The 13,566-nt window shown below is 41.5% G+C and overlaps 2 protein-coding genes across 4 annotated transcripts; one reads left to right on the plus strand and one right to left on the minus strand.

Annotated features, from left to right (window-relative positions):
- The first annotated feature begins 8 nt into the window (after nucleotides 1-8).
- LOC133646722 (SUN domain-containing protein 3-like) lies at nucleotides 9-8,703 on the plus strand. 3 transcript variants are annotated; one of them, XM_062042424.1, is made up of 9 exons: nucleotides 9-346; nucleotides 4,550-4,640; nucleotides 4,723-4,910; nucleotides 4,988-5,040; nucleotides 5,105-5,258; nucleotides 5,326-5,444; nucleotides 5,503-5,676; nucleotides 8,180-8,269; nucleotides 8,339-8,703. In XM_062042424.1, the coding sequence occupies exons 2-9, from the start codon at nucleotides 4,552-4,554 to the stop codon at nucleotides 8,450-8,452; spliced, it is 981 nt and encodes a 326-aa protein (XP_061898408.1). In that variant the 5' UTR covers nucleotides 9-346; nucleotides 4,550-4,551; the 3' UTR covers nucleotides 8,453-8,703. The 3 variants fall into 3 exon arrangements, with proteins under 3 accessions (XP_061898408.1, XP_061898407.1, XP_061898409.1); XM_062042423.1 differs by having other exon boundaries at nucleotides 9-174; nucleotides 4,550-4,648; XM_062042425.1 differs by having other exon boundaries at nucleotides 9-174.
- Nucleotides 8,704-9,400: 697 nt separating this feature from the next.
- On the minus strand, nucleotides 9,401-12,421 carry hikeshi (heat shock protein nuclear import factor hikeshi). The gene has a single exon (XM_062042428.1). It carries the CDS (start codon nucleotides 12,095-12,097, stop codon nucleotides 11,507-11,509), a length of 591 nt encoding a protein of 196 aa, XP_061898412.1. The 5' UTR covers nucleotides 12,098-12,421; the 3' UTR covers nucleotides 9,401-11,506.
- Between the last annotated feature and the right edge of the window lie 1,145 nt (nucleotides 12,422-13,566).

Genomic DNA, 13,566 nt, shown 5'->3' on the forward strand with positions numbered 1-13,566 from the left:
CCCACTCTAGCACACTTCCGGTGTTTACGAGTCGTAATTCAAGCACGTCCCGTGAAGCCCCGCCCCCGAGTCTGGATCACTGCGGCGAGACAAAGCGATTACGTCACGCGTCACAGGGGGCGCCACGCGCCGCAAACTTCTGATGACGCGGCACACGTGCGGAAAGTTTGGCGGGTGAGCGGTCTTTGTAGTTTGATCAGGTGCGTGGCGTCGGAAGGTTCTCACGGTGAGACGTGCCGTTAAGTTCCCGCTCAAGCCGCTCGCGACCTCCGTACAAGTAGTCGGTGACGTCACCGCGTCCATGACCGCCATGTAGGAGAACAACAACAACCGTGCCGCCATCAAGGTTTGTCGCTGCTGGACCACGTGACGCTAGCCACGCCCACCAGAACCTTTCCATTTCAGGTCACGTGACGCCCGGCCTTTTTTAAAACCGTATTCACGGTCTTCTAATGCAGAAGGAGAGATGTGAAGTCATACACTTTTACAATATGGTCATTGTAGCGTGTGTCGGGGGGCGGAGCTTCTACTGTCAGACCAGGAAGAGGGCGGGGTTTAATTCTCAGCGACTTTAAATCTATAACAAGGGTGTCCAAACTCATTTTTTAACTTACTTTTTTTTAAAACAGATGAAATGTTACTAAAAAAACAAAACAAGGACATCAAACTTTAAAAAATATATATATATAATCGACAGGTGGGATTTGTTTTAAATTGTCATTGTTCAAAAATAATAATGAATCAAAATAAAAGTTGTTACGAATTGACATATTTAAAACTCCAAGTACTCAAATATTCCAATTTAAACATAAATATTGTATATTTAGTGTTTCTACCATCAAAAACTGGGTGTTCTTTGACAAAAAAAAGGCCATTAAACATAGATCTCGTGATTTAAGTGATCAAAATAAAAATACAATTTTATGATTTTTTAAACACTTTTATGAGATCATTTTTTTTAAATGCCACTAAAATTATTGGGGATTCAAAAGGGTCCCACTCGTAAAAATTCTATTTTTAAAACTTTAATGAGTGGGACCTTTTTCGATCCCGAAGAACTTTAGTGACATTTTTTTAAGTTGTCATTGCTTAAATATAATAATGAATCAAAATCAATGTTGTTATGAATTCCTATCCATCCATTTTCTACCGCTTGTCCCTTTTGGGATCGCGGGGGGTGCTGGAGCCTATCTCAGTTGCATTCGGGCGGAAGGCGGGGTACACCCTGGACAAGTCGCCACCTCATCGCAGGGCCAATACAGATAGACAGACAACATTCACACTCACATTCACACACCAGGGCCAATTTAGTGTTGCCAATCAACCTATCCCCAGGTGCATGTCTTTGGAGGTGGGAGGAAGCCGGGGTACCCGGAGGGAACCCACGCAGTCACGGGGAGAACATGTAAACTCCACACAGAAAGATCCCGAGCGCAGGATCGAACCCAGGACTACTCAGGACCTTCGTATTGTGAGGCACATGCACTAACCCCTGTTTCACCGTGCTGCCGTTGTTATTAATTATTATTACAAATACAAACACTTCAGATGTTCCCACTTTACACATACATATTGCATATTTAGGGTTTTTGCCATAAAAACTGGGTGTTATTTGACAGGAAGGGCATTAAAAATAATTTATATCAATAAATAGTTAATTTACGAATTTAAATGTTGAAAGCAAAAAAAAAAAAAGAATGACTTATGACTAAAATTATTGGGGATCCAAAAAGGTTCCACTCATAAAAAAAATATTTTTAACACTTTTATGAGTGGGACCCAAGAACTTTAGTGGCATTTTTTTAAATTGTCATTTTAAAAAAATAATGATGAAACAATGTTGTTATGAATTATTGACATGTTTAACATCAAATATTCCACTTTGAACATTTTTGGTGGTATTGCATATTTTGTGTTTTTGTCATAAAAAACAGGGTTTTGACAAAAAAGGCATAAAACAAACAACATTTTTTTAAATTAAAAAATACAAGTTTACAATCAACGGATAGATCTAAAACGATCTCCAGAATTATTGAGAAAAAAAAATGTATGACTTGTTTTTAAAACTTTTATGAGTAGGACGCCAATAATTTTAGTGTGTTTTTTTTAAATGTCATTGTTGCACCCCATGCGACCCTGAAAGGGACAAGCGGTGGAAATAGGATGGATGGATGGATGTTCAAAATAATAATTAATCAAAATGGAAATGAAAATTGTCATGAAATATTGACATATTTAAAATTAAATATTCCACTTTGAACATTTTGTGGGTGGAAATATTGCATATTTTGTGTTTTTTTCCATAGAAAAACAGGGTTTTGACAAAAAGGGCATAATAAATTGAAAATGAAAAATGATAGATGGACCGGAAGTTGATCTAGTGATTTAAATGTTGCAAATAAATATAAAAAGTTTTGATTTTTTTAACACTTTTATGAGTGGGACCTTTATGGATCCCCAAACATTTTAGTGGATTTTTTATTTAATGTCAGTGCTTAAAAATAATTAATCAAAATCAATGTTGTTATGAATTATTATTACAAATACAAGTACTTCACATCAAATATTCCACTCTGACGTATTTTTTGTAGAAAATATTGCATACTTTTTGATTTTCAGGGTTTGGACAAAAAATGCATTGAACCTAAACAAAAACTTTACATCGACAGAGAGACTGGAAGTTTTAAGCGTTGAATAATAACAAATGAAATTATTAGATGACAGTTTAATGATTGGGACTAGGGTTAAAATGTATTTCGATACTTTTCGGTACTTTTCTACCACAAAAAAAATTCATTATTTGCTTTATTTTAACAAAAAATCTTAGGGTGCATTAAACATATGTTTCCTATTGTAATTTTGTCCTTAAATAAAATAGTGAACATACTAGACAACTTGTCTTTTATTAGTAAGTAAACAAACAAAGGCTCCTAATTAGTCTGCTGACGTATGCAGTAACATATTGTGTTATCCATCCATCCATCCATTTTCTACCGCCATTTTCCATTCTATTATTTTGTCAACATTATGAGGGACAAACTGTAAAAATTTATTATTAATGTGCTTGTTCATTTACTGTTAATAGCTGCTTATTTTCTGTTTTATCATGTTCCATCTACACTTCTGTTAAAATGTAATAATCACTTATTCTTCTGTTGTTTGATACTTTACATTAGTTTTGAAAGACACCACAAATTTGGGTATCGATCCGATACCAAGTAGTTGTTACAGAATCACACATTGGTCATATTCAAAGTCCTCATGTGTCCAGGGACGTATTTCCTGAGTTTATAAACATATTATGAATTTTCAAAAAAGGAAAAAATTTTTGGTGACGATAAAAAATATTGATGTAATTATAGTAGTATCGACTAGATACGCTCTTGTACTTGATATCATTACAGTGGATATCAGGTGTAGATCCACCCATGGCATTTGTTTACATTGTGACGCCGGTGAGCTACGGTGTGTAGTGAAGCATGTTTAGCGATTCCTCGTCCTACTTGTAAGAAACATACTTTATTTGTCACCATGGAGACAAAGATTAGTGATTAAGAAGTAGCTAAAACACTGCCGACTGCGGATGGATGTTAGCCGCTAGCTAGCTAGCAATGTCTTAAAGCACCTCTTCCTGAGGGCGTTTCAGTGTTATAACTTCACTTTTATCTTTAGTTTTTAGACCAAAATGCGTCTGTTCTCCCTTTTCTTTCTTCACAATGTCTGCTTGTAAGTACTCTGTGTGTGTGCGCTGCCGAACATGCTCCTCTGCTCGTAAAACCATCAATGTCACAACGTGACGACGACGCACCGTCATGCCCGTTACAAAAAAAAAGGTGGGTTGGGGTGACCGGTATCTTTTAAAGGTGGTATAGTACCGAAAATGATTCATTAGTATCGTGGTACTATACTAGTACCGATATACCGTACAACCCTAATTGGGACCCTTCCGGGTCCAAAGTAAAAAACTAAAAATAAGTCCATGTATTTTATTGGTTGAGAAAAGTTAGGCCAGGTGTGCGCTCAGTAACTGTAGGAGCAGATGTGGGCCTGCTTAGTAACTGTAGGAGCGGATGTGGGCCCGCTTAGTAACTGTAGGAGCGGATGTGAGCCTGCTTAGTAACTGTAGGAGCGGATGTGGGCCCGCTTAGTAACTGTAGCAGCGGATGTGGGCCCGCTTAGTAACTGTAGCAGCGGATGTGAGCCTGCTTAGTAACTGTAGGAGCGGATGTGGGCCCGCGTAGTAACTGTAGGAGCGGATGTGGGCCCGCTTAGTAACTGTAGGAGCGGATGTGGGCCCGCTTAGTAACTGTAGGAGCGGATGTGGGCCCGCTTAGTAACTGTAGGAGCGGATGGGGGCCTGCTTGGTAACTGTAGGAGCCTATGTGGGCCTGCTTAGTAACTGTAGGAGCGGATGTGGGCCTGCTTGGTAACTGTAGGAGCGGATGTGGGCCCGCTTAGTAACTGTAGCAGCGGATGTGGGCCCGCTTAGCAACTGTAGGAGCGGATGTGGGCCTGCTTAGTAACTGCGCCCCCTGGTGTCCACCCACAGTCATGTTGAGAAAAAGTTCCCGCCTGGAGTCGTCGGGCTACTACAGCAGCGACGGGCAGCCCGTCATCTCCTACAAAGAGACGCCGTACAGGTAAGCAGGTGTGTGTTGATCACGTGTGTCAGCGCCGCCGGCCAGCTGCCACTGCTCACCCGGCCGTCTGCCGTCCGAGCAGGAGGCTGTGGACTCGCTACCGGACTATTCGCCCCCGCAGAGCGGTCTCGGACGACGACGAGGCCAAGGACGACCTCCCGCTCTCGGACAGCCCAGCCAGGACCGGCAGAGTCCTCCCCAGAATAGACGGCGTGCTGCGATTCGCGCGCAAATATATCATCACCATTTTGATGGGTGTCCTGTGGTTCCGTACGTATGGCTCCGCCCCCCGCCTCGGTGCGCGCTAACCCGCGACCGTCTCACGTCTTGTCACTTCTTGTCTGCAGTGTGTGAGCCCTCCATTCGCCAGATGACGGGCTTCCCCGCCCCTTCCTACCTGGTAAGGACTCACTTCCTGTTCGACCCCGTCGGCTCCGTGGCTAACCGGCTTGTCGTCCTTGCAGTTCTCGGAGGGCGGAGCTGAGCTGCCGGAGGAGTTTTCCAAAATGTACAACGACGTGCTGGAGCGTCTGAAGGCCTTCGAGCAGAAGGTGCTGGAGATCGACGACAAGCCGCCGCCGTGGGCCAGCATCCCCAACTTCGCCCTCAAGTCAGCAGGTGGGTGTGACGGACGCCGCTGTGCGCTGGCTGACCCCCCCTGTGCTCAACGGGTCGCTTCTCGCAGGAGCCAGTGTCCTGTGCGCTGCCACCTCCAAGGCCTACAAGGCCAAGATCAAGACCGTGTCCGTCCTGGGCTTCCAGATCAGGTACCCCGAGGCGCTGTCGGCCAGCGTGGTCATCGAGGTGAGGCCGCTTACGCACCGCCGCCGCTCACGGGCCACACTAAACTGGGCTCCCACAGGGCAAGTCCGAGCTGATCCCGGGGAACTGTTGGGCCTTCTCGGGTGACCAGGGTAACCTGACCATGGTCTTGTCACACCCGGCCTTGGTGCAGCACGTCACCCTGGGTCACATCTCCAAACGCATCTCCCCCACCGGCTCCATCCCGCACGCCCCCAACCTCTTCTCCGTCTACGTAAGTCCGGCTTTGCACCGCCTTGCCACAATGGCCACACCCACTTCCTGGTACACGCTTGTGTACTAAGTACACACTTTTGTACTAGGTGTAAATACACACTTGTATAGTAGGTGTCAGTAGATACTTGTATACCAGGTGTCAGTACACACTTGTATACCAGGTTTCAGTACACACTTATATACTAGGTGTCAGTACACACTTGTGTACTAGGTGTAAATACACACTTGTATACTAGGTGTCAGTACACACTTGTATACCAGGTGTCAGTACACACTTGTATACTAGGTATCAGTACACACTTGTATACTAGGTATCAGTACACGCCTGTGTACTAGGTGTAATACTTGTCAGTATACACTTGTGTACTATGTGTAATACTTGTCAGTACACACTTGTGTGCTAGGTGTAATACTTGTCAGTACACACTTGTGTGCTAAGTGTAATACTTGTCAGTACACACTTGTGTACTAGGTGTAATACTTGAATACTTGTGAGTACACACTTGTGTACTATGTGTAATACTTATCAGTACACGCCTGTGTACTAAGTGTAATACTTGTCATTACACACTTGTGTACTAGGTGTAATACTTGGCAGTACACACTTGTGTACTAGGTGTAATACTAACTCCAACCCAAATTCTATTAATTAGGTAATCAAATAAAACTCTTGTATTTTAGGGAAAATAGTCAAAATGCAAATATTTCTCTGCTTACCTTAATTACCTTCTTTTTTACTTTCTTTGACTTTTTGATTACCTTCTTGTACTTCTTGTTCTTCTACCTGTTATTTTTTACCTTTTTTTACTTTTATTTACCTTTCTTTAACTTTTATTTACCTTCTTGTACCTTCTATTTGCCTTCTTTTACCTTTTGTTTACCTTATTCTACCTTATTTCACCTGTTATCTTATTTTTCCTTCCATACATTTATTGACCTTCCTTTACATTTTATTCACATTCTTTTAACTTTTATTTACCTTCTTTTACCTTTTAATTACCTTCTTTTGTTTCTTATCATTGACCTTGTTTTACCATTTTTACATTATTTTACTTTTTAATTTACCTTTTTTAACTTTATATTTACCTTCTTCCTATTGACCTTATTCTACCTCCTTTTTTAATGGTTTGACATTCTTTTACTTTCTATTTACCTTTTATTTACCTTATTTGACCTTTATTGACCTCCTTGTGAGACAAGAAGATGGTGCAACCAAACTTGATAGTTGATACTGTAACCTGATTGGCTGTTAGACTCCCACTGATCAGCGATCAATTCCTGGGTTGCTGGGTTACCATAGAGCAACTTTTTATTGATGGTGATTACATGTGCACCGCGATTATATTGATATATATATTGATACATATATATATATATATATATATATATATATATATATATATATATATATATATATATATATATATATATATATATATATATATATATTAGGCAGCACGGTGGCAGAAGGGTTAGTGCGTCTGCCTCACAATACAAAGGTCCTGTTTAGTCGTGAGTTCAATCCCGGCCTCGGGATCTTTCTGTGTGGAGTTTGCATGTTCTCCCCGTGACTGTGTGGGTTCCCTCCGGGTACTCCGGCTTCCTCCCACCTCCAAAGACATGCACATGGGGATAGGTTGATTGGCAACACTAAATTGGCCCTAGTGTGTGAATGTGAGTGTGAATGTTGTCTGTCTATCTGTGTTGGCCCTGCGATGAGGTGGCGACTTGTCCAGGGTGTACCCCGCCTTCCGCCCGATTGTAGCTGAGATAGGCTCCAGCGCCCCCCGAGACCCCGAAGGGAATAAGCGGTAGAAAATGGATGGATGGATGGATGGATGGATATATATATATTATATTGATACATATATATATATATATATATATATATATATATATATATATATATATATATATATATATATATATATATATATATATATATATATATATATATATATATATATATATATTGGGGCAGCACGGTGGAAGAGGGGTTAGTGCATCTGCCTCACAATACGAAGGTCCTGAGAAGTTGTGAGTAAATCCCGGGCTCGGGATCTTTCTGTGTGGAGTTTGCATGTCCTCCCCGTGACTGCGTGGGTTCCCTCCGGGTACTCCGGCTTCCTCCCACCTCCAAAGACATGCACCTGGGGATAGGTTTATTGGCAACACTAAATTGACCCTGGTGTGTGAATGTGAGTGTGAATGTTGTCTGTCTATCTGTGTTGGCCCTGTGATGAGGTGGCAACTTGTCCAGGGTGTACCCCGCCCTCCGCCAGAATGCAATTGAGATAGGCTCCAGTGCCCCCCGCGACCCCGAAGGGAATAAGCGGTAGAAAATGGATGGGATGGATGGATATATATATTGATATAGATATGATATATATGTATATATTTATATAGATATATATTGATATGGTTTCATGGCTTAGCACCACAAGTAGATTGCTGTCCTGGCTGATGTAACTGCTACTGCTAGTTTTGGCGTTACCTTCTAGGGAACGGAGACACTGGACTCAGCGGGAATCAAACTGGGAACCTTCTATTACAACCAAGAAGGAGAAATGTTCCAGAACTTCATCATACCTGTGAGTACACCTGTGAGTCCACGTTGCCTGACCTTTCACCTATACACTGTGTGTGTGTGTGGGCTGCAGGAGGAGCTACACGCCCTCAGCAAGTACGTGACCCTAAGTATCCATAGCAACTGGGGCGACCCCACCTTCACCTGCGTCTACAGCTTCTGGGTGCACGGGGCGCTGGCCTCCTGAGGCGGGGAGCACACCTGTGTCCCAAGCACACCTGTCGCACACCAGTGTGCAGAGCCGCGGCCGCGCAGCGCAAACCTGATCAAGTAAGCGCGCTACCTCCACGCAGCGGCCCTCTTTAGAGGGCGGAGCCTTCTGGAAGGACGCACGGTGGGAGCGGACTTTTCCCTCCGCTCCTTTTGCACTTTAAAGACACGCATTTTTATCTTTACGCAATACTATGTATTCTTCATGTGGTCTTGGGTCTGTACGTTAGTACTGTAATATATATATATATATAAATATATATATATATATAAATACATATATATATATATATAAATACATATATATATATATATATATATCATTTAGTCATAATAAACTGTATTATATATCATCATTTCATCTAATAAACTGTATTATATATATCACCAGAAGGGTCCCCCGGTCATCATAATGTTAAAAAATAAGTCACAGATGGGGATTTTTTAACCAACGCATACATTTCTAGAATAACTTCAGTTTTGTCGTGTTGAATTAATTTTTTTTTTATGTTTTATGGTCTTTTTGTCAAAGAAAACACAGGGTTGTTTTTTTTTTATAGCAAACACAAAATATGCAATATTTTTGATGTGAAGTAATTGAAGGCTTAAATATGTCAATAATTCATGACAACATTTCATTATTATTTTTTGAAAAGGGACAAGTAGTAGAAAATGAATGGATGAATGGAGTTAAACAAAAATCACAGTAAAGTTATTGGGGATCCAAAAGGTCCCACTCATAAGTGTTAAAAATAAGTCATACTTTTTTTCTACTTTTAACCATTAAATATCAACTTCAGATATCCGTGCATTATATTTTTTTATTATGTTATATGCCTTTTTTGTCCAAAAAAAGCTGTTTTTATGGGAAAAATATTCAATTTCCACCCTCTAAAAAACATTCAGAGTGGAATATTTGATGTGAAGTAATTGTAGCCTTAAATATGTCAATAATTCATAACAACCTTGATTTTAATTCATTATTTTTTAGCAATGACAGTTTAAAAAATGTCACTAAAATTATGTTTCTATTATGTATGCCCTTTTTGTCAAAACCCTGTTATTTATGGCAAAAGCATAACATATGTAATATATCCACTCACAAAATGTTCAAAGTGAAATATTTGATGTTAAAAATGTCAATAATTAATCACAAATTGATTTTAATTCATTATTATTTTGAACAACGACAATTTAAAAAAAAAAATCACACTAACATTCTTGGGGACCCAAAAGGGTCCCACACATAAAAGGGTTAAAAATAGGTCAAACATTTTATACACTTAATTCTTGAGATTAACTTCAGATCTACCTTGTCAATTGGTTTAATATTTGTTTTAATTTTGTATGTTTTATGCCCTTTTTGTCAAAGTAAACCCAGTTTGTTACACTATATTGCTAAAAGTATTTGGCCACCCATCCAAATGATCAGAATCAGGTGTCCTAATCAGCCACAGGTGTTTAAAATCAAGCACTTAGGCCTAAGACTGTTGCTACAAACATTTGTGAAAAGAAAGGGTCGCTCTCAGTAGCTCAGTGATTTCCAGCGTGGAACTGTCATAGGGTGCCTGCCACCTGTGCAACAAATCCAGTCGTGAAATTTCCTCGCTCTGTCTGCTTTATTATAAGAAAATGGAAGCGTTTGGGAACAACAGTAACTCAGCCACGAAGTGGTAGACCACGTAAACTGACAGAGAGGGGCAGGGGCGCCGAAAAGGGGGGGTAAAGGAGACTGATTCTAGGGGCCCATGATGTAGGGGGGCCCAGAGAGGCCCCTAATGATGATGAAATCATAATACAGAGGGCCCTGTAAAGATTCTTTTCATGGGGCCCAAAACCCCTAGCGGCGCCCCTGGAGAGGGGTCAGCGGATGCTGAAGCGCATAGTGCAAAGACTTTCTGCACAGTCAGTTGCTACAGAGCTCCAAACTTTATGTGACCTTCCAATTAGCCCACATACAGTACGCAGAGAGCTTCATGGAATGGGTTTCCATGGCCGAGCAGCAGCATCAAAGTCCAATGCAAAGCGTGGGATGCAGTGGTGCCACTGGACCCTAGAGCAGTGGAGACGTGTTCCCTGGAGTGATGAATCACGCTTTTCCATCTGGCAATCTGATGGACCAGTCTGGGTTTGGAGGTTGCCAGGAGAACGGTACATTTCAGACTGCATTGTGCCGAGTGTGAAATTCGGTGGAGGAGGAATTATGGTGTGGGGTTCTTTTTCAGGAGTTGGGCTTGGCCCCTTAGTTCCAATGAAAGGAACTTTGAATGCTCAAGATACCAAAACATTTTGTACAATTCCGCGCGCCCAACCTTGTGGGAACAGTTTTGAGCGGGCCCCTTCCTCTTCCAACATGACTGTGCACCAGTGCACAAAGCAAGGTCCATAAAGACATGGATGACAGAGTCTGGTGTGGATGCACTTGACTGGCCTGCACAGAATCCTGACCTGAACCCGATAGAACACCTTTGGGATGAATTAGAACAAAGACTGAGAGCCAGGCCTTCTCAACCAACATCAGCTCACCAATGCGCTTCTGGAAGAATGGTCGGAAATTCCTATGAACACACTCCGCAACCTTGTGGACAGCCTTCCCAGAAGAGTTGAAGCTCTAATAGCTGCAAAGGGTGGACCGACATCATATTGAACCCATGGATTAGGAATGGGATGGCACTTCAAGTTCATATGTGCAGTCAATGGTCAAATACTTTTGGCAATATAGTGTATGTGGCAAACACACAAAATATGCAATACTTTCGCCCCCCCAAAACGTATGTAATATTTGATGTGATGTAATCAAAGCTGTGAATAGGTCAATAATTCATAACATTTATTTTAAATCATGATTATTTTTGGAGCAGTTTAAAAAAAAAGTTAACTGTTTGAAATTATTCGACTTTGCAACTTTTTCTCGTTACATTTGCACTTCTTGCTGGTTTTTTCAAGAGTATTTTTCGAATGTTCCAAAATGAGCGGGCCGCCCTTCGGGCACCCCTGGTCTACAAGCCGCGTGAGGTGCGGTGTACCCGGTTCAGTTCTTCCAAAAGTTGGGGTTGTGGTTCATCCTCCGCTGGAAGTTGTCGTACCACTTGAGGACGCAGCTGGCCGGGATGAAGGTCTCGCTCGGGCTGGGCGTCATCTGCGCCTGCGTGACGGCGAAGGACGACGCGAAGTTGTACAAACTGTCCAACATCCTCTGCGTGAAGAGCCGCAGCGTGTCCGTGGTGGCGGCGGCGGCACCGGACACCGGGGTCTGCTGGGCCAGCAGCTCCAGCGGCTCCACCGACACGCCCACCTGGGCCACGGAGGGGGAACAGGCCACGGCGCCGAAGGAGTGCGCCGCCCCGCCTTGGCCCGCCTTGAGCCCGGAGATCTTGAAGATGGCGCTGGGCTTGTCGTTGGCGATGAAGCCGAGCAGCTGCCACACCGCCCCGCTCGAAGGGTCAGGTAAGGAGAAGTAGACCGCCCCGCCCATGCCGGCCGGGAACGGCACAGTGCCGAGCATGAACACCACCACGTGGTTGACGCTCTCGTACTCCAGGAGGTTGAAGACGAACTTGTCCCCGGCCACCTGGACCGCGTCGGTCTGCACCAGCCTGCCGGCCACCAAGCAGCCGAACATGACAGCGTTAGCAACAGCAACTAGCTAGACGCCGTAGCAACGGCTAGCTTTAGCCTCTGGAGCCCGCGTTAGCTAGCTAGCCTTCAGGAGCACCGACCCGTCGCGGAGCTCAACTAGCGAGAATATCTGCAAGTGGTGGCGGCTCCGAGTACGCGTGACCGCCGGCCAGCCTCGAGCCTTCCCTCCCGCCTGTGCGTCAACACGAGAAGCTGCTGGAAACTTCCAGAAACCTGTTAGCTGCTCGACTATCGACTACACGTCCTGTCTCAGCTGAGCGCTCCCGCTTCCAGTTCAGCTTTCTTCATTTCCTCCAAACTTTTGCATGTTTCTAGTCATGGCCGCTTCTACCAGTCAAAAATATTTGAATAGAAATGTAGACATTAGTAGGTTGTTTTCACTCACACCCTAAACAATGTGTACATTATGTAACTGAGGCTCTTTACAGCATACTGTCAATGAAAATAGTACCACTTTGACATTCTGACAAGTGTTAAAGTACCAATGATTGTCACTCACACACTAGGTGTTGTTTTTTTAGTTTATTACTGTAAAATCTCAGGTTGTTGTTTTTACACTGTATTACTGTAAATGTAGTAATACAGTGTATTTACTAGTTAAAAGCCATAATTGTACTGTAAACGTGACCATGTTTTTTGCATATATGCCAGAAGTGTGGTGCTGTTTTCCCATTTACAGTAAAATGTTGTAAAACATTTTTTCACCTCACTTTACGGTAAAATCTAGTCATGTTTATGAAGTACACTTTCATGAAAAAGTTGGTCATTGTAATGCTCTGAGTGACATTTAGCCATATATGGTCATTGTTTTTGTCTTATTTTTATTTAAATTTAATTTTTTTGTTTTTTGCCATATCTGGTCATTATAATGCACTAATAAGCGACATTTTTGTATTTTTTTAATTTAATTAATAAATGTGTGTATGTATATATATATATATATATATATTTTATTTTTTTATTTTTTTTATTTTGCCATATATAGTCATAACCCATTGAGTGATCTTTAGTCATAATATGATAATTGTTTTTTTAATTACATTTTTTAAAATGTATTTATTCGTTTATATATATATATAAATATATATATATATACAGTATATATACACAGTACATATATATAATTTTAATACACTATTTTTTAGCCATGTATGGTCTTTTTCTTCAAATGTATTTTTATTTATTTGATAGTTTGTATTTATAATGCACTAAATGACCTTTATCCATATATGATCAGTTTTTTTTTAATTACTATTTTTTATATATTTTTTTATTGTTTTATTTTCGAAAACTTGCTTTGAAATCATAAGTCAAGCACCTTTTGATTTTCTTAAAATATTTTTGGGAATGTATAATATATTTATGATGTATCATAATAAAGTTGAAAAATTATGCAATTGCATGCAGTACATGTATTTTTTCCTGTCAAAATGGAGATAAATGTAGTAAGAA

This window comes from Entelurus aequoreus, linkage group LG03 (genome assembly GCF_033978785.1).
Source record: "Entelurus aequoreus isolate RoL-2023_Sb linkage group LG03, RoL_Eaeq_v1.1, whole genome shotgun sequence".
Taxonomy (NCBI): Eukaryota; Metazoa; Chordata; class Actinopteri; order Syngnathiformes; family Syngnathidae; genus Entelurus; species Entelurus aequoreus.